Genomic DNA, 22,789 nt, shown 5'->3' on the forward strand with positions numbered 1-22,789 from the left:
GTAGTGTAACTTCCAGGACATGCAGAGGCGCTGTTGCTCTGTGCCGGACCGGAAACGGAAGCAGAATCTGTGTGCGGATGATGTTTAGTGAAAACAGCCGCAGTATTCTTAGAGCGAGCGCAGCGGATTAAAGCGAATCATAGATAAAATCTCAATATTCTGTTTCTGGTAACTTCGTTTACTTGCAGAGGTAAGAGTTTTGCTTGAATAATAAGTGTGAATGTTTGAGACAAAGCAAACGCTGTGCCTGAACACTGCTCCATCGGCAGGCTGCTCAATCCCGCTAACGCTAACCACACAGTTGGCGGTTGTTTTAGCTTTGGCGAACGGCTTCCTACATTACTAATCTCAGTAAACAAATGTTGCAGAAAATGTGTACACATTTCCCCTCTTGTTTTTCTGTGTTTTGTATTATTTGTAAGATTGCGTTTTTACCGAATAGCAAATATGCTAGCTAGCCACAGGAGTACAGGTGGCTAATATGGCAGTTTGTCGCTGCGTCTCCATTCAGTCTGAAAGAATCGCAATGTAAACGCAAACTTAAATCCAGTTAATTGGGTCACGTGTTCATTCTGCAAAAAACTTTATTTGTTGTCCTTTTTCATTAACTGTTGTTTACTATTTAGTTCACTTATTCCCCCTTCACCTGTGTGTGTTGAGCAGGTTGAAGTACAGAGATGTCTGACAGTGAGGATAGCGATTTCTCAGACAACCAGAGTGAGAGAAGCAGTGAAGCTGAGGAGGTCGAGGCCGAGGAGAATGAAGTAAATTTACTGGAGTTTATGCATGTAAACTGTGTTTGTGTGTGTGTGTGTGTGTGTGTGTGTGTGGCAGCCTGGGAAATACCCTTTCCCATGGCAGACTGTTATATAGTGTATACTGAACTGAACAGTCATTCTTGGTTGCATGCATCTCAGAATGAATTAAAATGAGATCATAAAGAAATTCCATACATTTGCACTCAGAAGTGAAAAGATTGAGGAAATGCATGACAGAATTATTCAATTTATACCTCTACATTTGCAATTTGTTGTCTTTGTCTTTTATATACTATCATATATTTAAAGAATGTAAATGTGTTTACCAGCATCAGTGCACATCTTCCTGTGTCCAAGATTGCAGTGTTCATTTTCAATTCAAGATCCATCCAAGTATTCCAGATTAGAATTTGTGTTTCCCAAATTATAGCATGTTAAAATCGGTCTACTATTTTGAGTAGATTTTCAAATGATAGTATTTTTTAATAATTTTTTAAATATATATTGCAGTCAACTCACAAGGCATTTTCTGATGTTTTGCATCAGCGAATTGAACTTGTGAACATAGTAAACAGTTTTGATTTGTTTATTTATTAATTTTACTGTAAGCGCTTAATTGTTGAACAGTAACCAAAGCTTTAGTTATTAATGGTTGGATGTTCTGAAAAACTCAAGGGAATGGTAAATGTAGAGATGTAGTATAAATTAGACAAGAAATAATAAAATGCAGCGAAGAATTTACAGTGACGTGTGTAACTTTACTAGCGTTAAATGAAGCGTTACAGGCTCTCTTACACAGGAGCTCTTTTTTAAAAATGCTAATAATAGACAGGTTTTGTCCACTCTACTTCTTCCAATCAATTTATAGAGATTTTTAACGCTTAATATCATGACCAATGTCATTTACAAAAGCGCTGTATATAGAATTTTAATAGACCTTTTGGCAACTTTTTGAAACATGCAATCTCCCAGGGTCAAAATGGTTTAGAATTCCATCTTGTTGTGATGAATTATTCCTATGAGAATGAGTAGAAAAATCATAGACATGAATTCATTTGCATATGAATGCTGGCCGGCTCTGCAATGATGTTGATCAACATAGAAGTGTGACATGAGAGCGCTTAAAATAACTGCTATAATTCATATCATGTGTGCAAAGAAAATTCTGCGCCATGCAAATAATATGCTATAGCATTCCTAGTCAGCAGCTTCTAACTTAATCTAACAGCTGTAGACAGATTTGATGATGTAATATGTGAGTGATAACAAAAAATCAACCGAGGGAATGTTATTTGGAAGGATTTTGTTCATTTCTTTTTACATTTTCAGACATGTGTAGAATCCATAACAAACTGACTTACTGACTTCTGAAATTTCTCCAATTTCATTGAATGTCCAAATTATTTTTTGGCAATTTGAAATTGCCATATAAATGTGACATTGAACAGTTCTGCTGTGTTTTTTTAAAAAAATTTTTTTATGGTTGACTTATTCTTTTTACACAAAAGTATTGCTTTTAAACAGCAGATGTGCACTCTGTACTGTATCATTTAAAGATGTCACTGCATTATTTTCAAGATATTTGTTGTATCTTGCTGAGAATGAAATATCCCTTTCAGGAGGATGAAGGGCAGGGAAGTGTTGCAGGTAGTGACAAAGCTGAAGAGGAGGGGGAGGATTTGGAAGAAGATGAGGAGGAGTACGATGAGGAGGAAGAAGAGGATGACGACCGTCCTAGAAAGAAACCTCGTCACGGAGGCTTTATCTTAGATGAAGCTGGTAAAACTTCACTAAATCTAATACCTGCTGTTGACAAGTGTACATTTGTTTATTTGGTCCTGGTTTATGGCTGTGTTTCTGTCTTGTGATTAGACGTTGATGATGAGTATGAAGATGAAGATCAGTGGGAGGAAGGCGCAGAGGATATTTTGGAGAAAGGTGAGTTTTTTTTTGTTTTGTTTTTTTATAATGATGGTGTTTTCTAATGATAATTATTACTTTGATTTAGATAAAATGTCATTTTGTATTTGCATATTAAAATTATTGGTTGGGGTGTAAATGTGCTAAATTACTTACTGGGTTACTTACTAAATTACTGGTGCTAGATTATGTGATTGTATACCTTGTGCTCATAATTCTTTATCTCTTGTGCATGCCTTCTTCAGTTAACGGTAAACCAACTCCAGATTTCTCTGATCTTCCTGTTTTCTTTTTCTATTTGACTATATTTTCCTCATAATTCCCATGTTCGATCAGTTTCATACCCTATTCTCCATAGCTTGTATAACATGTCATGCAGTTGTTTTGCTAATGTTCAATTTGCACACATTCTAGTTAAGGAGCATGGATGGCAAATACATAATTTGGCTTTTCTTTCTAGTTCTAGAAATAGTTTACAGTTAACATTATGTAGGTCTAAACATGACGAATAACTTTATTCTAATGAACGTTAGGAACGTAAAGTTATGGGTAAGTCCATTTTCAAGGGAGTCCAACTGTGGTCGTTTGCCTGAAATTGCTCCTTTAGGTTAAATAAATGTAGTGAATTTAGTCAATTTTCATGCTTATTTGCATCCACTAACAAGTACATGGCATGATCTCCATCTCTAAAATAAAATTCCATTCAGTGCCTGCTCATTATTGATGACTTTTTTTTTCTATTTCCTTTCTTCCCTTGGTTTATTTTTGTTTATGTATGTGCCCTTGCCTGCAATTGCTGTATGCACTTGAAATTGTATTATGGCTCATATTCCTCCCTCTACAAATCTTCGCTGGACTCGAGCAGAGGAAGCTGAAGGTATGTGTTTCACTACTATGATTATAAATGCATCCAGTCTGTCACCATGAAGATCTATACATTTTTGCCACATTTTTTTCAAACATCTTGCTACATCCAAGGTCTGTAGTTAGTTGTAATTTAAGGTCTAAGGTGATCAATCAGTGGACTGTTTAGTGTTAACTAGACTTGTGGGATGTACCAATAATTGTATATTATTATTATTAGCTGCTATCAGTGCTTGTTTGATTTTAACTAGCATTAGAGAAGTATTTTTATCATCAGTTAGCTAGATTTATTAGGAATACCATCAAGAATACTATTCTGCAGAAATAGAAAAATTGAAAGATTTTGAATTGAAGCTAAAATAGGACAATAATGACAGTTTTGGTGTATTAAACAAAGCAGTTTTAATGTATTTGGCTCATTGTGTTTGTCTGAAAATATTGTTTGTTAAATGTCTTAAGAGTGTTTGTTGTAGGGGTTTGTAAGGAGATATAATTGTAATCAACAGATGAACTGTTTAATTGTAGACTTGATCCAATATGATCATGGTCAAAAGTCTGCTTTCATGTTTAAAGTACACTGTATTTTGAGGTTTGCTGAACTAATTGGTTGGATGAAGGTCTAGACTTGGGGGTAAATCCTGTTGAAGCGTGACTTGTTTCCTCCTGCATTGGCCATTCCAGATTAAAAAAAAAAAAAACCTTTAGAGCAGTACCAGCACTGAAGGTGTTTGAGAGATTATTTCTAAAATGCACGCTGATGCAGAAACTGTGGGAAAATGTTTGTCTTCCTTGCGTTTCTTAAACCTTAAATGGTTTAAAAGCTTTTTGGTGAATTTAGGTTGTTGGTTCTGGGCAATTATTGTGACTGCCACAATAAAATAACCAATATCACTTAACCCTAATGTGAACCCTACACCAAAGTAAGAATTAGATTGTGGTGTTTGGTATTGATCAGTCTAATATAAGATGTATGGAGTTGATTAACATTAAGATAAACAAATATGAAATTATGTAGTCAGTAAAACATGTTAAATAATCCAAAATATGTTTTAGATTTTAGATTTGGCTTTGATGACCGCTTTGCGCATTCTTAGCATTCTTTCACTCTCTCAGCCTCATGAGATAGTCAGCTGGAGTGGTTTTCCAACAGTCTTGAAGGAGTTCCCAGGAGTGTTCAGTAATGTTGGCTCCTTTTCCTTCACTCTTTGGTCCAACTCATCCCTATTCATGAGAACACCACTGCCAACAATTATTATTATAATATAAAAAAAATTCAGTAAGAGGTTTGAAAGAAAATTAGCAAACTCTACAAAATCAACATAGGGCCCTGGGTGTCTTTACACAGTGGCCAGAGCAAGAGTTGGCAGTGGTTTTCTCTCTATTTTTGGAAAGTGCTAAATTAATAACAAGAAATCCTAAGTAAGAAGTAAGCGGAGCACTATAAATAGTGGCTACCCCACCACCACGACCAGTCTGACGTGACCTATAGGAATATCCTGATGACGTAGACTAATTGTGACCAATGTAATAATTTGGTTTAAGATAGGTTACAGTAAGACAGAGTGCATTAAGATTATCTGTAATCCTTTGATTTACACCGAGTGTTTTGGGTGCGATCGAATGTATAGAAGCCCAAACTTCCGAATTTGTTTGCGTTTGCTAATTTGACGTGTTTGTTTTAACCATTATAAGATTATTTTTTGGACCTTGTAATGAATTTGTTCCTTGATTTCATTATTTGGGTAAACACAGTGTTTATAAAATTGGCTATACATTTTGTAACATTGTAACAATTTAGTTTGTTGAACAACTGATATCATAATTGTGATTTGGTGATATGGTGCGCAGCATCCTGGAGATGTTGTCTAAAACGACTACTATGCCAATTCTGCTGGGATGCAGGCCATCAGGTCAGAAGATCTTAGAATGCTCCCAGAAAACATTCAAATTTTTAATAAAGGGTGGTTTGTGGTCTTGACACCCATTCAATTGTCCATCCTTTGTGTCTCTTGGCCAGTAATGGATGAAGTACACAAAGCATGTAATTTAGTAAAAGTAGAGATACAATCACTCTCTTCAAAATCTCACAATTCTGCTTCAGTAAAAGTATGAAAGTATTTGCCTTCAAATTTACTTAAGTATCCAAGCACTATGATTTATTATGGCTATAATGTCATCATTTTTATAACAAGACTCTTTGCTTAATTAACTCAGTTTATGTGAAAAGACTGTTACTCTTAGCACACCAATCTATTAATAGATTGATCTTAATGAGTTAAACTGTTGTTTTGAGTGTTCCTTGCCATAATGAGATTGTACAGTAGTTGTAGCTTTGAAAGGGCTATTGACTCTATACTTACCCTTTCTTCTGCACAAGACAATTGATGGTCTAAAGCACATTAAAAAGGCAAAAAATGTCACAAAACAAAATTAAAAATTCACATTCCAGGTGAAACTCATGAGTCTGATGAGAGAATGCCATGAATGTGCCAAGGTGTACTATTTATTGGTAATATTTTCAATATTGTACATTAAGACAAAACACTGAAGGAGAATGTGTCCAAACTCTGGACTGGTGGGAACCATAAGTGCCACACTGTATACTGAGGAAAAAATGAATACACACTGCTTTCACTTTGAAAGCATTTTACTATTCAACTTTACCCTAATTCTTTTCTTTCTTTGTCTAGTTTCAAATCTCGATCCTGTTGCTCTGGATGAAGATCATTCTGGTTCCCGCAGGCTACAGAATCTTTGGCGGTATGACAGAGCAAATAAGGCCACATTTTATGAATTCTCTTGCCAGGATGAGCTCATTAAATTACCGTATGTAACATTTTATTTATTTTTATCTGTAGGGATTCCAGAGAAGAAGCATTGGGGGAGTATTATATGAGGAAATATGCCAAGTCTTCAGGAGGAGAACAGTATGTTATTAATTTATTCATTTTTCTTTTGAGTGTAAAATTTTTTATTGACATTTAATGCTCCTCTGATTTTGTTCTCAGTTTTTATGGAGGCTCAGAGGATCTTTCTGATGATATCACTCAGCAACAGCTGCTTCCTGGTGTCAAGTAGGTTTTAGTCTCTGGATCAACCATATCAAATGTAATGAGGTTCTGAAATGAAGTTTTCCAATGACAATATACCGTGTGACAAAATGTGCTGCATTTCAGGGATCCAAATTTATGGACTGTCAAATGCAAGGTGTGTGCAGTCAGAGATTATGCATTAAATTAAGTAATTGAGACGGTTATTGCATTTACGTGACAAACTTTTACAATAATATTTCTGTGTAGATCGGAGAAGAGAGGGCAACTGCCATTGCACTGATGAGAAAATTCATTGCCTACCAGTGCACTGACACAGTAAGATAGTCATTAATACACTACAGTGTTTAGTAATTAATATGAAAAAAAGTATTAACTTTGAGTTTAAGTATGTTTATATAGAAAAGCTCCTCATTTTTATGTCCTGTTTCTTATCTCAACACAGCCACTTCAGATTAAATCAGTCGTGGCTCCTGAGCATGTGAAAGGATATATCTATATTGAGGCATATAAGCAGACCCATGTCAAAGCTGCTATAGAAGGAATTGGAAATCTGCGAATGGGCTACTGGAACCAGCAAATGGTGCCCATTAAGGAGATGACAGATGTCCTGAAAGTGGTGAAAGAAGTGACTAATCTTAAACCTAAATCCTGGGTCCGTCTTAAAAGAGGCTTGTACAAAGACGATATCGCACAGGTAGGTTCATTTATCTTGCCAGTGTAAACCCAGTATGTGACCAAATAAACCTATTAGGATTTTTTTCGGTCTGTTGTTTTTAGCTATTCATGAAGTTTATGTTTTAGGTTGACTATGTGGAACCAAGCCAAAATACAATATCGCTGAAAATGATTCCTCGAATTGACCTAGATCGAATTAAAGCAAGGATGAGCATGGTAAGAGTTGTCTCATGTAATGATTATTTTGATTCAAAGGTTTTTGTTTTTTTTTGACCCAAAGCTGATTTTGCCATTCATCGCTCTCACAGAAAGATTGGTTTGCAAAGAGAAAAAAGTTCAAGAGACCACCCCAAAGACTTTTTGATGCTGAGAAAATCAGGTAAAAGATAATGATCTGTCTTTGTAAAAGCATTTGTGTTAGTGATATTTCTATGTTTTTGTTTAGAAATATAATTACACCATGTCATTCTCTTAAGGTCACTTGGAGGAGAAGTTAGCCATGATGGTGATTTTATGATATTTGAAGGAAACCGTTATAGTCGCAAAGGCTTCTTGTTTAAAAGCTTTGCCATGTCTGCTGTGGTAAGAGGCATTGCATTTCAGTTCTGCGTATTTGTAAAGATTATCCAAATTAGTGGTTGATTTTCACTTGTTTTCTTGTAGATCACAGATGGCATAAAACCAACCCTTTCTGAACTGGAAAAGTTTGAGGATCAGCCTGAAGGCATTGATCTGGAAGTGGTCACTGAAACCACAGGTCTAAATTATGCTATTGCAGTGTGCATTAGACAGAGATGTTGATTGGTATTAGTGTGTAATTGAGGTAGTGACTGATCTCTGCAGGTAAAGAGCGAGAGCACAACCTTCAAGCTGGCGACAATGTGGAAGTGTGTGAAGGTGAGCTGATCAACCTTCAAGGGAAAATTCTCAGCGTAGATGGCAATAAGATAACAATCATGCCCAGACACGAGGACTTGAAGGTAAGTGCTCACAATGTGATCAGATGTCCTGCATTTTATGTGTTCCATGAGACACCTGATCAGTGGCGTTTTAGATGAGTTTTTACTTATATTTTTTGTTTTTAGGACCCTCTAGAGTTTCCAGCTCATGAGTTGAAGAAGTACTTTCGTATGGGCGACCATGTGAAGGTCATTGCAGGCCGTTATGAAGGTGATACCGGTCTAATTGTTCGCGTTGAGGAAAGCTTTGTTATTCTTTTCTCTGATCTCACGATGCACGAGGTAAGTAAGTAAGTGATTTTTCTGCACTGTATTAGTACAATGTATTGTACATTAAAAATTTTTTGGTGTGCTTTAGCTGAAGGTCTTGCCTCGGGACCTACAGCTATGCTCGGAGACTGCATCTGGAGTTGATGCAGGAGGCCAGCACGAGTGGGGAGAACTGGTACAGCTGGATCCACAAACTGTGGGCGTCATTGTCCGGCTGGAAAGAGAGACTTTCCAGGTACTAGCCGCAGTGATGGACAAGCTACACAAAGCATGTACTTGAGTAAAAATAGAGATACAGTACAGTAAAATAGATACAGTAAACGTGCTCCTTTTAAACGTTCACTTGAGTAAAAGTACAAAGTATTTGCCTACAAATGTTCTTAAGTATCCAAGCACTATGATTTATTATGGCTATAATGTCTTCTTATCATTTTATATCACAAGACACTTGCTTACTGAACTCAGTTTATGTTATAAGACTCTGTTAATCTTAGCACAATAATCTATTAATAGAATGATACTAATGAGTTAAACACTGATATTTAATAAATTATCATGAGCCCAAAACCTCTTTTCCAACACCTTCAAAAAGATTGTGTAAATAAGGCAATGGGTGTTGTGGCAAGTTAAAGTCAGGAGTTTCGTCCATTTACTCCTCTCAAAATTTTCTGCTTGATGTTGAACTGATTCTGAACTGTATATTCATGCTAAGTAGATACCACCAACCAGCATTGGTCGTTCTACAGTAGCTTGAATGAGGCCCTGGGTGAACCATGCCATGACCCAAAGTCTCCCCCATTGATTAGTTTCAGCTTTGAAAAGCTCCTCTTTTCTTCTCTCACTGGATGAGTAAGACGTTTTCTCAGATCAGTCCACAAATTTGGATACATTTCTGAGAGCTCCATTTCATGTAGAAATATCAGCCTGAATGCATTTATTGCACAATTAAAGTCACATGTCATTGTGTACAATTGATCATACACTCAAAATCATACAACTCTTTGGCTAATTGTACCCATAAAATACATACAACATCGATGTCTTTATAATAATGTCTTTTAATTTAGCTTTTTAATCTGCACTGGAGATTCCCCACTGAGCTCAGTTAGGACCTTTTCAGTACAATCACAGAAAACCTTTCTGACATCACCTCAATTAAAGGCAACCAAATCAATAAGTGCTGTTTAACTACAGTCCAGCTAGACTAGTTAGGCTGTAATAGTTATGTTGCTACACACATTGATAAACTACCTATTGTACTATCCTCATAACGAAATGAGTGATAGAGCTGCATACACACCTTTTATCCTTTGCAAGGTTCCCCCCCTTATTTTTTTTTCTGAATTGGGCTTCTGATGGTTTACTCCTTTTTTTGTCATCCATAATTTTAATTTGGATTCAGCGCTCCTTGCTGATACTCTGCCTCTCCTTTCTGAGTGTATGATTGAGGGCACTTCTCCAGGTGATGGGTCTGAGTCCCGACCGGGTTCATTGACCGTGACATGATTTTGTATTTTTTTTGGAAGGATGCCCCATGCCACCCCCTCGTGTATAAGCACGTTGCATCTGCCTAAACCCACCGCTACCAAGGGGCAACCAAAACAAGTTTAAAACAGAGCGCACGCTCTACCCTAATTGGTGGCTTGTTGTGCGCCCAACCAGTTAAGTTTTTTTTTTTTATCCACTCATAAATACAAAGGAACAACTGATTTTGCGAAATGTAGTTAAGTAAAAAAAGTACGATATTTGACTTTGAAATGTAGTGAAGTTAAAGTAAAAGTCTCCCCAAATGGAAACACTTGAGTGTTGTTACTGTACTTGCGTACAGTAACAAATAACATTTACTTGGTCCACCACTGACTGGCTGTTTATGCTTTATCTAATTATATACATGCACATCACATCTGTTTGTAAAAGTGTTTAAAAGTCTGTTTGTTGCTGAATGATTCTGAATTTGCTTTATGTGGACCTTCTCATAGGTGCTTAACATGCACGGGAAGGTGCTAACGGTGCGGCATCAGGCCGTGAATAGACGGAAGGACAATCGATTTGCTGTCGCCCTGGACTCTGAGCAGAACAACATCCATGTAAAAGACATTGTGAAAGTCATAGATGGACCACATTCGGTAAGAAAATTTCAGCTTGCTTTTTTCTGCATAACTTGCTAAACTAAAGAGTAGCCTTCAAAACCAACAAATTTGAACTGTTATTGGAATTTATAACAATAATAAACTTTTATAATAATAAACACATTTGCTTGTTTAAGTGGTGAAGTGGTGATTTCACAACTCATATAACATTAAACCCGCACAGTGACCTCCCCTGAAAGCTATTATGTGACTATTATGCGAATGAAACTCCATTGTTTTGCAACTTACTATTACTTGCAGTCTGAAGTATGCGGTTGTGTTTGTCTGCTGCTAAAAATATAGAAGAACCGCAAACAAAATTCCGTTCCGGCTTTGTAAAATTTGGCTCAGTAAATCGATTGGGACTTTTGAGGTAGCAGAAAAAAAGATTTAATCCTTGCTTATTTTGTTCAGTGTGGGGGGGGGGCATGTTCATGAAGGGAATGGAACAAAGAATGACATCAGCTGTTATAAAACAAGCACTGACTTTTGGTGTTTGTTTCTTTTATGCCAACTTTATTGAATGTTCATACAACAGTGCTGTTTTTGTTGAATCAAAATGTTGCTTAACATTTAATAACCTGATGACAATGATCTGAGTTTGATATATAACACGTTGTGTACTAGGTGCTTATCTTAGGTGTAGGATTTTTCTGACATCTTGCTTGTATCCTGACAAAGCATGACTGGATCTAGTTCTCAGGAGAGAACAAAAAAATTTATTGGGTTTTTTTTTGTATTAGCATTATCTGTACCATGGAACACAGTGAAAGCAGTTGTTAGCAGCTGTAGTACAAATGTGCAACATTACCAAGGACATTGGTAGCACATTTTAATGATTCAGTACCCTGTTGTTTTTTTTTTTTTTTTTTAATAGTTTAGTATTATTTTTACATGTTTTTTTTTATTTTATTTTTAAATCCAGTATCCATTTTAAAACTGAATGATTAATGGGTTATCAGCAGGTACAATCCTACCTAGGTATCAGTAAAATCAAGCAACCTCTAATTATACAACATAATAGTCTACTGTTTGAACAGAATCACAGATAGTTTGGGTACAGTGGGAATTGCACCTACTGTTGGCAGAAAAAGTTTTTTTCTTGCAACGAAAATTTGGTAAAAACTTTCATGGTATAGTACTTCAGCATGGGGGCAATGTTTTGTGTTTGACAGGTGTAAAAGGCTTTTTTTTTTATATATATATAATTTATTTAGCTACCTCTGACCTTATATACTGTTACAGTGAGAACCTTTGAAGTGTATTTTTTAAAGCATGGTTTCTACAATAGATTTCATGTGAAGAGTTTGTAAGGCATGTTTTTTTCTTTGACAGGGCCGAGAGGGAGAAATTCGGCATCTCTTCCGGGGGTTTGCCTTCCTTCATTGTAAGAAACTTGTTGAAAATGGAGGCATGTTTGTCTGTAAGACACGCCATCTAGTGCTGGCTGGGGGTTCAAAGGTAAGTTTGTCAGTACAATAATGTGCATTGGGAGTAATGAATGAAAATTTCCATTAGAGAAATCACTGTGTACTTTGATATAACAGCCTAGAGATGTGACCAATTTCACTGTTGGGGGTTTTGCTCCCATGAGTCCGCGAATTAGCAGTCCGATCCACCCAGGAGGAGGAGGGGGTAAGTAATTCTCTGCCCTCAGCAATGCCATGAGTAATTCTAAATGAAATACTTTCAAAGTTGTGGATGTTTACCTTTAAAAGTTCTGTTTTCCCTGCACCTTCAGGTCAAATGCAGAGGGGAGGTGGTGGTGGTGGCGGTGGAATGGGACGTGGCCGTGGAAGACGAGACAACGACCTGATTGGACAAACAGTCCGTATATCCCAAGGGCCATACAAAGGTAGGAGTGGTGATGGTGTCCATCTAATACAGTCTTTTTCTTACAGGCAGTCTTCCACTCTTCCAATGTACAGAGAAATTCTTCCACAAAATGATGCAGCCAGGAGTTGCAACTCTACCCTATATTAGCATAGTGTTCCTAATAAATTGTTTGGCTACTGTATAACACTGCACTTTGATTAGAGAAATTCCTGTGTTGTTATTTTGCTCACCACATTCTTTTTATTCCCCTTTTTGCTTTTCTCCGTTTTGGTGTAAATTAATAAAAGTAGAGTAGATTCATGCAGGTTTTTGATTAAAAGAACTGGTTATTTTCCTTGTACAGGTTACATCGGAGTGGTCAAAGATGCCACTGAATCAACAGCGAGAGTAGAGCTCCATTCAACCTGTCAGACTATTTCTGTAGACCGCCAACGTCTGACCAGTGTGTAAGTCATCCTTTAAATGATCTATATGAGCACATACAGTGCCTTGCAAAAGTATTGACCCCCCCCTTGGCGTTTTTCCTATTTTGTTGTCTTACAACCTGGAATTAAAATGGATTTTTTGGGGGTTTGTATCATTTGATTTACACAACATGCCTACCATTTTGAAGATGCAAAATATTTTTTTTATTGTGAAACAAACAAGAAATAAGACAAAAAAAACAGAAAACTTGAGCGTGCATAACTATCCCCCCCCCCCCCCCCCCCAAAAAAAAAAAAAAAAAAAAGTCAATACTTTGTAGAGCCACCTTTTGCAGCAATTACAGCTGCAAGTCTCTTGGGGTATGTATCTATAAGCTTGGCACATCTAGCCACTGGGATTTTTGCCCATTCTTCAAAGCAAAACTGCTCCAGCTCCTTCAAGTTGGATGGGTTCCGCTGGTGTACAGCAATCTTTAAGTCATACCACAGATTCTCAATTGGATTGAGGTCTGGGCTTTGACTAGGCCATTTCAAGACATTTAAATGTTTCCCCTTAAACCACTCGAGTGTTGCTTTAGCAGTATGCTTAGGGTCATTGTCCTGCTGGAAGGTGAACCTCCGTCCCAGTGTCAAATCTCTGGAAGACTGAAACAGGTTTCCCTCAAGAATTTCCCTGTATTTAGCACCATATATCATTCCTTCAATTCTGACCAGTTTCCCAGTCCCTGCTGATGAAAAACATCCCCACAGCATGATGCTGCCACCACCATGCTTCACTGTGGGGATGGTGTTCTTCGGGGTGATGAGAGGTGTTGGGTTTGCGCCAGACATAGGGCAGGGCAAAAAGCTCATTTTAATCTCATCTGACCAGAGTAGCTTTTTCCATATGTTTGGGGAGTCTCCCACATGACTTTTGGCGAACACCAAACGTGTTTGCTTATTTTTTTCTTTAAGCAATGGCTTTTTTCTGGCCACTCTTCCGTAAAGCCCAGCTCTGTGGAGTGGACGGCTTAAAGTGGTCCTATGGACAGATACTCCAATCTCTGCTGTGGAGCTTTGCAGCTCCTTCAGGGTTATCTTTGGTGCCTCTCTGATTAATGCCCTCCTTGCCTGGTCCGTGAGTTTTGGTGGGCGGCCCTCTCTTGCCAGGTTTGTTGTGGTGCCATAATTGGCTTTAATGGTGCTCCATGGGATGTTCAGATTTTTGGATATTTTTTTATAACCCAACCCTGATCTGTACTTCTCCACAACTTTGTCCCTGACCTGTTTGGCGAGCTCCTTGGTCTTCATGGTGCCGCTTGCTTGACGGTGCCCCTTGCTTAGTGGTGTTGCAGACTCTGGGGCCTTTCAGAACAGGTGTATATATATATATATATATACTGAGATCATGTGACACTTAGATTGCACACAGGTGGACTTTATTTAAGTAATTACGTGACTTCTGAAGGTTATTGGTTGCACCAGATCTTATTTAGAGGCTTAATAGCAAAGGGGTGAATACATATGCACGCACCACTTTTCCGTTATTTATTTTTTAGAATTTTTTGAAACAAGTTATTTTTTTTCATTTCACTTCACCAATTTGGACTATTTTGTGTATGTCCATTACATGAAATCCAAATATTTTTCCAAGTTGTAAAGCAACAAAATAGGAAAAACGCCAAGGGGGGGGTCAATACTTTTGCAAGGCACTGTATGTGTTGTGTGAGCACAGACAATGAAGGCCATTCTAATACAATTCCATGACCTTTTTTTCCAGTGGTGCTAAGAGACATGGAGGAATGACCTCCATTCATGGTAGGACTCCAATGTATGGCTCTCAGACACCCATGTACGGTTCAGGCTCTCGTACTCCGATGTATGGCAGCCAGACCCCGATCCACGACGGTAAGACCAAATACGAAATATCACTTCAGCTTTTCCCATCTCTGTGGTTTTGGCTGGGTTTTCCAGAAGTCTGATTTGTTACAGGAAGCCGAACACCTCATTATGGCTCCCAGACGCCGCTGCATGATGGAAGCCGGACACCTGGGCAGAGTGGAGCCTGGGACCCGAACAATCCCAACACCCCTTCAAGGCAAGAGAGGAAGCTTGTATATGTTATAAGCCATCTTATTGGAGATTTATTGCTTTATTTGTCCATTCCTTAATGTTGTTTTCTATGCAGGACGGATGAGGATTATGAGTTCAGCTATGATGATGAGCCCTCTCCATCTCCCCAGGGCTATGGTGGTACGCCTAATCCTCAGACACCTGGCTATCCAGAAGTACCCTCTCCTCAAGTTAATCCCCAATACAATCCCCAGACCCCTGGAACTCCAGCAATGTAAGATGCTCTCTGGACATGTATTAAAACAACAGGTACTTGTTTTGGCCCAAGTTGATGAGTTTGAAGATTTAACTTGTGGACTGTATTATTGTCTTGCAGGTACAACACAGACCAGTACTCTCCATATGCAGCACCATCTCCACAGGGCTCTTACCAGCCTAGCCCCAGCCCACAGAGTTATCACCAGGTGGCCCCAAGTCCAGTGGGCTACCAAAATACCCACTCACCAGCCAGCTACCACCCCACACCTTCACCAATGGCATACCAGGTTCACTTACTTTTTCTTCTAAGTAGAGATTTGTGTTGCCTGTTTACATATATGCTGCTTTCCTGTAGAAATGTGGTGTAAATTAATATCTGTTAACCGTATTAACTCTTAGGCAAGTCCAAGCCCAAGTCCTGTAGGCTATAGCCCCATGACTCCTGGAGCTCCATCCCCAGGCGGCTACAACCCGCACACACCTGGCTCAAACATCGACCAGACCTCCAGTGACTGGGTTACTACGGACATCCTGGTGCGTGTCAAAGACACTTTTCTGGATGGAGGAGTTATCAATCAGACTGGTGTCATCCGCAGTGTGACTGTAAGCTCTTTTCTTCTTTAATTTTTTTTTAACATGTTTAACCCTCTGGCATTCTATTGACATTTAAAGAGCAATGTTGTTATATTCTGCTAACATTGTGCAACTTATCTGCAAGCCCTGACAGACATCTTCATATTCTGTTGAATTTGAATATCAGATCGATGTCAGCCACATTCAAATAAAAAAAGACAGATGTTTCAGAGAAAAAAGGAAACTAGAAAAAATACCTTACAATAACCTGCTTGGACAAGTTAGTGCCCCAATAACTACTAGTACTTTGTTCATTCTTTTGTTTTTTTATTGCATTTTTTTTATTTACCATATTTTCCGGACTATAAGCCGTTACTTTTCCCCCACACTTTGAACCCCACGGCTTAAACAATGAAGCGGCTAATTTATGTATTTTTCCCGGTTTCACAAGCTTCATGCCAAAAAACTGAGCCCCATAACATTAGACCAATGAAATTGCCGAACGGGTTTAAGGTGAACCAATGAAACTCTTTATATTAAATCAGATGCGCTCCCACTGAATCGGGCCGCACCACATCATAAATATGGATGATGTTCCTCTGACGTTTGACCTGCCGCTCACTCGGACTGTCAACAGGAAATGCGAATCATTCGTCACGCTGAAAACAACCGGTTATGAAAAAACGCACTTCACCTGTGTTCTGAGCTGCACGGCATCGGGAGAAAAGCTTCACCGATAGTGATTTTTAAACGCAAGACGATGCCAAAAGAAAAACTCCCGAGAGAAATAGTTGTGAAAGGAAGGAGGAAGACGGTGAACAATGACTTTCTTGGTGGGCTACTGTTTAAATACAAGCCATGTAACAGACACTGTCTTTGGTTAAAGCCTGTGTAAAGTTCATTAGTTTCAATGTAGACACCTGCGGCTTATAGACAGGTGTGGCATATTTATGTTCGAAATAAAAATCTTTGTCAAATTCAGTGGGTGCGGCTTATATATGGGTGCGTTTAATAGTCCGGAAATTATGGTTTATAATTTTTTCCCCCAACCCTTCCTTTCAAGAAGGGTTAGGGTAAATTTTGAGGTCATTCTGCAGATTTAGATCTGGACTCTGGACAGGATTGGGTTTGGATATGGATAGGATTTACATCTGGACTCTTAACTCAGCCATTCTAAATCATCCATCTGGGTTATCATCATGCTGAGAACCAAAAGTTTTGTGTCAAAATAAATTGGTAATTGGAGCCATTCATGATTCTAACTTGGTGTCATCTGACTAATAACAGTGTGCCACATGTTTGGGGGTGAGATCATCTGTCATTGGTGGTTGGTTGATTTTGTTTGTTTATAATTTTTTGTACTACTTGTTTATTTATTTATTTTTCATATATTTTTGAATTCTCAGGATAGTCTTGTTTTCTGCCTGAATTTTGTTGTTTGCTCTATAGTATAAATTAGAAAAAGATCTGAAAAATGTTTTTACTTCAGGGAAAACAAAAAAATGTTTAACGTGAATTGCTTTTCATCCAAACAGATCTAAATTCTAAAAATAGCAAGATTTTTTTTCACATTACCTGGCTGTCTAAACTACGTTTTCAATATACAGTGGCTAGAAAAGTTGTGAACCTTTTGGAATTTTATGATTTTCTGCATAATTTGTCACAAAATGTGATCTGACCAAGGGTTTACTTCAAGGGTTTACAACTACTCCCATTTTGGAGTGGAAAAAGTAAGTAAGCCCTTGTAATTAACAATTGGTTGACCTCGCCCTTTGCAGCAATAACATCGAACAGGGGGCTTCCTGAAGGTGTGGATCAGCCCTGCACATCGCTCAGCAGGAATTTTATCCCATTCTTCCAGGCAGAACTGCTTTAGCTCAGTCATATTCTTTGGACGTCTCACGTGTATGGCAATCTTTGTCATTCCATAGCATTTGTAATGGGTTGTGGTCTGAGCTCTTACTTGGCCACTCCAAAAGGCAGATTTAGTTTTTCTAAAGCTGTTCTGTTGTGGCCTGGCAGAGGGACCGAGCTGAATGGAAGAATGTGCTGCAAGTTAGAGCAAAAAGGATGGAGATGGAAATGTGTTGACTAGTGAGTGTGTTGAGAAGGTGAAGGAAGTATTTTGAGCAACTGATTAATAAGTAAAATGAGAGAGAGAGAAGGTTGGCTAGTGTGGAGATTGTGACCCAGGAAGTAGAAAGGATTAGTAAGGAGGAAGTGAGAGCAGTGATTAAGAGGATGAAGAGTGAAAAGTCGGGAGAACGTTTTTTTTTACCAAAATTGTTTAACAAGATTGGAGTGTGGTGGTACCGGGTTTTTAAGAGCTGAACACTCTAATAAACTTGTTTGTAATCCTGTCCATCCTCGTCACACCCAACGAAAACATCGTCTTCAATTTTTTTGCCCTGTAGTTAAGGGAGATGTAGACCTGCAATAACTACAGGGCAATAAAGTTGAAGACGTTGATGTTTTCGTTGGGTGTGACGAGGATGGACAGGATTACAAACAAGTTTATTAGAGTGACAGCGCATGCAGGACGTTTTGGGGACAAAGTGAGGGAGGTGCGATTGAGACGGTTTGGACGTGTGCAGAGGAGGGACATGGGGTATATCTGTAGGAGAATGCTGAGGATGGAGCTGCCAGAAAAGAGAGAGACCAAAAAGGAGGTTTATGGATGTGGTGAAGGAAGACATGCAGGTAGTTGGTTTGAAAGAGGCACGTGTAGAGGACAGAGTAGTATGGAGACGGATGATCCACTGTGGTGACCCCTAATAGGAGCAACCAAAAGAAGAAGCAGCCGCCATTCTCTAGTGGACTTGCTCTGGTGATTTGGGTTATTGTCCCAGAGTTTCAGCTGCTGTACAGACATTCCTGATGCAGCAAAGCAGAGATCACAGATCATGATGCCTCTTTAATCATCCTATACGGTTGTAGTGTTGTGAGTTCTTTCCAAATAGTTTAGTCTAAGTTTCATCAGTCCACAAAACATTTTGCCAATACCCGTGTGTGGATGTGCTATTTCACAAACATCAGGCATGCAGCAATATTTTTTTTAAGTAAGTTTTCTTCTTGGTGTCCTGCCATAGACACCCTGCTTTTTTTTATTTATTTATTTACTTACTGTAGACTCATGTCTCATGTCTGTAGACAGATGTTAGCCGGTTCCAATGATACCTTCAACTCTTTGGCTGTCACTCGTGGTTGTTTCTTCAGCTCATTGATGAGTCTTTGTTGTGCTCATGAGGTCATTGTGGCTGGATTCCCACTTCTTGGTTCAGTCCCAAAGTGTCTCTATTTGTAGAATGTTTGCCTAACAAATTATTTCTAAAGCTTTTGAAATCCCTTTCCAGCTTTATGTAAATCCACAATTCTTGATCGTAGATTCCTTGAAAGCTCTTTTTCAGGATGCATGGGTCACATTAGTTTATTCTTGTACGGAGCAAATGCATAAAGTTTGAGTGGGTTTTATCAGTCAAAGTAGCTCTAGTCCACACCTAACGCATTTCCTTAACAAGACTCCACGTATGCTGACACCAATTAGCTTTTTTTGAGGCATTAGGCATAGTACCCATAGCATTATGGATTTTTTATGGCTGTTCTCAATAAAGACATGAACGATCAGAAATCTTTGTTGTTATTATTTAGGCACATTGTTTGTCAATACTCTATTTAGACGATCAGATCGCATTTTATGACAAATCTATGTAGAAAACCATGAGATTCCAAAAGCGTCCCAAACCTTTTCTTGATACTGTAGCAAAAGTACTAAAGCATGTTGTTTTTGTGTATGAGTATGATGTGCGTATGTGAGGCAAACACTTATCTCCTGAACTTGGTTTGTGTTTTGTGCACAGGGTGGCATGTGCTCAGTCTTTCTGCAGGACACGGAAAAGGTGGTTAGCATTTCCAGTGAACATCTAGAGCCTGTCACTCCAACCAAAAACAACAAGGTACAGCTGCTTTCTATTAGTAATCATTTGAGGGACAGATGGAGGAAATTTTTAACATTTCTGTGAGACAGTGGCTTGACATATCAGGAGGTTTAATCTTCTTTTGTAATAAAAATAATATACAAGTAATTGTGGTCTCATGAACTTGAACCACAATAGGTAAACGCAGATACACAAGAACTTAAATTATTTAAATGATTTACTGAAGAAAAAAATAAGTAAATAAAATGTAATTAAACATCATTTTAAAATACACAATCATTTTAACTGGAAATTCTAAGGAGCCCTTGTGGGAAAACCTAATAGACTTTAGATGGGGCCAACCGTTTAATTATGTACCCAAATACTTTTTCATTAAATGTTAAGTTCAAAATGAGTCCTATAATTCACTGGTTTAAAGAGGGTCGTGTGAAGGTGATTGTTTGCCCCGAGTTTAGACTTCTTAAGAAGCCCACTTGCTCCATTCTGGACTAACTGTAAATGAGCCAGAGATTCTTTTTTTTGGAAAGTAAGCAAAGAATTGCAGTAGAAAAGACATCCAGATACATAAATTAGTTTCTTTATATCTGCAAATGACCACACACATGCAGCCTTAGCGGTATTAAAAGATGCAGAGAAGCAGGTCTACAAAATTCCCGGTTAATAAAATAAGATTAACAGCTCAAATATTAGTTTTAACATTCTACGGTTTTTTTTTTCCCCCCACACTTTTTTTTTTTTTTTTAAAGAAAAAAGAGATACAAAGGTACAATTAGAGCCATAAATGTGCAGAAATCTGATCGCTCTGATTGAAGCTCTCTCTCCGCATGCACTGTTCGCTTTACTACAATTTGTGTATGACCAACAGAGCACAGAAACTGCAGGCAGGATGACATGCAAAGATTAGTTATGTTTTCATGCTTTGCTGTAGTCAGCAACTATAAAACAATTCAATGAGCTCAATTAAACACATTTATTTGTAACTATTCAAATGTAATAATTGTCCTTATTAGAGCCATAAAGATACATTTTTTGTACCTGGAACTTCAATTGACAGGATATGAAATCCAAGTGGATTGTTGACTACCAAAACTTAGAAATTGTGGTTTTGATTAAACCCATTCAATTAAAGTGACCAACCGAAAGGCTAATATCTAGGAGCTTAATGATAAATAATATTTTAATAAGGCTCGGTGGTTTCCAGCAGCTTTAATTAAATAGATAAAGAAAATTCTGAATTTGACCTCACTTCGAGAACAACGGACTCTCTCTCTGCCACATGTTTGCAGGGCATGTAAGATGAATTCATGTCACAACAGGAATATGAACTGCTGTGGTTGACAAAGCATTGAAAGAGGATGTTTAGCTTTTATATAGTAATTATGTAATGTGTGGTTCTGACTTGTAGGTGAAAGTGATTTTGGGAGAAGACCGAGAGGCCACCGGAGTCCTGCTCAGTATTGACGGAGAAGACGGCATCGTCCGAATGGAACTGGACGAGCAGCTCAAAATTCTCAATCTCCGCTTCCTTGGAAAACTGGAAGTGTGAACATATGAACTATATAAAGCTGCATTATGGCCATTAAGAGCTTTCTTTTATTTGTTGTTTTGTGCCTCATAATAGGGTAAAAGCAAAAAGTAAATGAAATCATGCTTCTTTTTTTTTTTGTTTGTTTTTGTTTTGTTTTTTTTTAATGTTTTAGTGGTTCTAGGTCATCACTGATGTTTTGCTTTCTGGTAAATGATTAAAAATGTCAAATAAAAAAAAAAGGCTGTGCAATTTGCAGTTTTGACATTTCTTCTAGATTATTCTTGCATTCTGGATGTATCAACATTTCCTATTTTAACCATTAGTACCAGGCTTAAATCAGTAGCTTCTAATACTGACTAGGGTATAAGCAGATGAATCAGGGCACCATGAAATCCTCTTATTCAGTACCTGAGAGAGCGCTGACTAATGCGCTGTTCAGCATGGTTGTTCTGGGTGCTCATGGTTAATAGGGAAGTAGAAAACAGTAGCGTTAGTGAGGCAGGGGTGTCCGTAGGAAGTGTGTTTGACTCTGCTGCTCTCGAGTTTCTCTGCTGTCTGGCACCCAAGAGTCACATTCTTAGAGATAAAGATTTTTAACTGCACCCATGCCTCTCTTTCCTGAATAATAAAAAAAAAAATCAACAAAGATGAATTACTCTTTAAAAAAAGGATTGAAATCCACACTTGATGGCAGTCAATGCTTTGTTATATGAATATATATTTAGACAAATTATACAGGTGAATCATTTCCTGACTGAAGCTGTAATAAATATATTTAATGTAGAGATGACAAGGAGTGACTTGCACAATCATGTTAATTATGTGCCCTGTGCCTTCTAATTTCACAATCATGCAACTAGTATTAGTTTACGACACATCCATCAAAACAAATCTGTTTATTCTGGTTGGTAGCTCTTATAATCCAAATGCTATATTATAACGAATTAAAACGTACTGGAAAATATTCGATAAACCAGACTAGGAAATGTGCAAAATAACTGTAAATAATTTCCTGTTGCCAAATTTAAATTGGCAGGATGATGGAAACTTTTATATAATAAAAAATAATTGATATAGTTTTATTGCAGTTCTTACTATAAAACTTAATACTGTACAACCTCCCATAAAAAAGATACGATCTTATTCAACATCTTGGGGCCAGTGGTGAAAAGATTTTGTAACACTACATTTTAGTAAAAATCACGTCACTCCTGTATATGCTGAAACGAATACAGAAATCCTAAACTTTTCCCCAAGACCATAAACCTAACCTTTTGTCACACTGTGCCTTTAGTAGAAGTATGTTTAAACCCTTTACTCAAGTTGAAATGTAGAACCATTTACTGGAGTAACATAAGCAGGGTATTTGTACTTTTACTTATGAACAGGTATGGTGTACTTCCACTAATGAGCACAATGAGTTGCAGCGTCATGGCTGCACAAAAACTATTTTAAACCTGAAATTATTTTTTTTCATCTTAATTTATTCACTTAATGGGTTATTAATAATAATTTTAAGAATTGTCCACTCACTCATGAACAGTAAAGAGAACA

General features: G+C 37.8%; 2 protein-coding genes across 8 annotated transcripts in view; one reads left to right on the forward strand and one right to left on the reverse strand.

Moving 5' to 3' along the window:
- Positions 1 to 21,474, forward strand: supt5h (SPT5 homolog, DSIF elongation factor subunit). 5 transcript variants are annotated; one of them, XR_014534828.1, is made up of 31 exons: positions 1 to 190; positions 664 to 764; positions 2,378 to 2,537; positions 2,631 to 2,696; positions 3,544 to 3,698; positions 4,910 to 6,302; positions 6,401 to 6,469; positions 6,551 to 6,616; positions 6,719 to 6,749; positions 6,842 to 6,910; positions 7,038 to 7,289; positions 7,397 to 7,486; positions 7,579 to 7,649; positions 7,747 to 7,852; positions 7,934 to 8,027; positions 8,114 to 8,250; positions 8,356 to 8,511; positions 8,588 to 8,734; positions 10,479 to 10,625; positions 11,964 to 12,089; positions 12,176 to 12,263; positions 12,370 to 12,483; positions 12,808 to 12,910; positions 14,649 to 14,776; positions 14,861 to 14,966; positions 15,057 to 15,215; positions 15,318 to 15,486; positions 15,599 to 18,098; positions 18,187 to 18,599; positions 19,229 to 19,725; positions 21,113 to 21,474. XR_014534828.1 is itself a non-coding variant. In XM_083549287.1 (30 exons), the coding sequence occupies exons 2-30, from the start codon at positions 678 to 680 to the stop codon at positions 21,251 to 21,253; spliced, it is 3,264 nt and encodes a 1,087-aa protein (XP_083405413.1). In that variant the 5' UTR covers positions 2 to 190; positions 664 to 677; the 3' UTR covers positions 21,254 to 21,474. The 5 variants fall into 5 exon arrangements, 4 of the variants coding, with proteins under 4 accessions (XP_083405413.1, XP_083405416.1, XP_083405414.1 ...); XM_083549287.1 differs by lacking the exon at positions 18,187 to 18,599 and having other exon boundaries at positions 2 to 190; positions 3,544 to 3,555; positions 6,233 to 6,302; positions 15,599 to 15,802; positions 19,630 to 19,725; XM_083549290.1 differs by lacking the exons at positions 3,544 to 3,698; positions 18,187 to 18,599 and having other exon boundaries at positions 2 to 190; positions 2,631 to 2,700; positions 6,233 to 6,302; positions 15,599 to 15,802; positions 19,630 to 19,725.
- rnaset2l (ribonuclease T2, like) overlaps positions 21,356 to 22,789 on the reverse strand; it is a 7,771-nt gene continuing 6,337 nt past the window's right edge. For all 3 annotated transcript variants that reach the window (XM_083549324.1, XM_083549325.1, XM_083549326.1), the window contains one exon: positions 21,356 to 21,853. In XM_083549324.1, the coding sequence (XP_083405450.1) occupies positions 21,671 to 21,853 (183 nt within the window). In that variant the 3' untranslated portion in view covers positions 21,356 to 21,670. The remainder of the gene's footprint in view (positions 21,854 to 22,789) is intronic.

This window comes from Silurus aristotelis, assembly GCF_946808225.1.
Source record: "Silurus aristotelis genome assembly, chromosome: 8".
Classification (NCBI taxonomy): Eukaryota; Metazoa; Chordata; class Actinopteri; order Siluriformes; family Siluridae; genus Silurus; species Silurus aristotelis.

What these genes read in the sequence shown, in the direction of transcription:
- supt5h (XM_083549287.1), top strand. Translation starts at nt 678, where the DNA reads ATGTCTGACAGTGAGGATAGCGATTTCTCAGACAACCAGAGTGAGAGA. An exon ending in TCGAGGCCGAGGAGAATGAA is followed by an intron (nt 765 to 2,377) that starts GTAAATTTACTG and finishes TATCCCTTTCAG; the next exon opens with GAGGATGAAGGGCAGGGAAG. An exon ending in GCTTTGCCATGTCTGCTGTG is followed by an intron (nt 7,853 to 7,933) that starts GTAAGAGGCATT and finishes GTTTTCTTGTAG; the next exon opens with ATCACAGATGGCATAAAACC.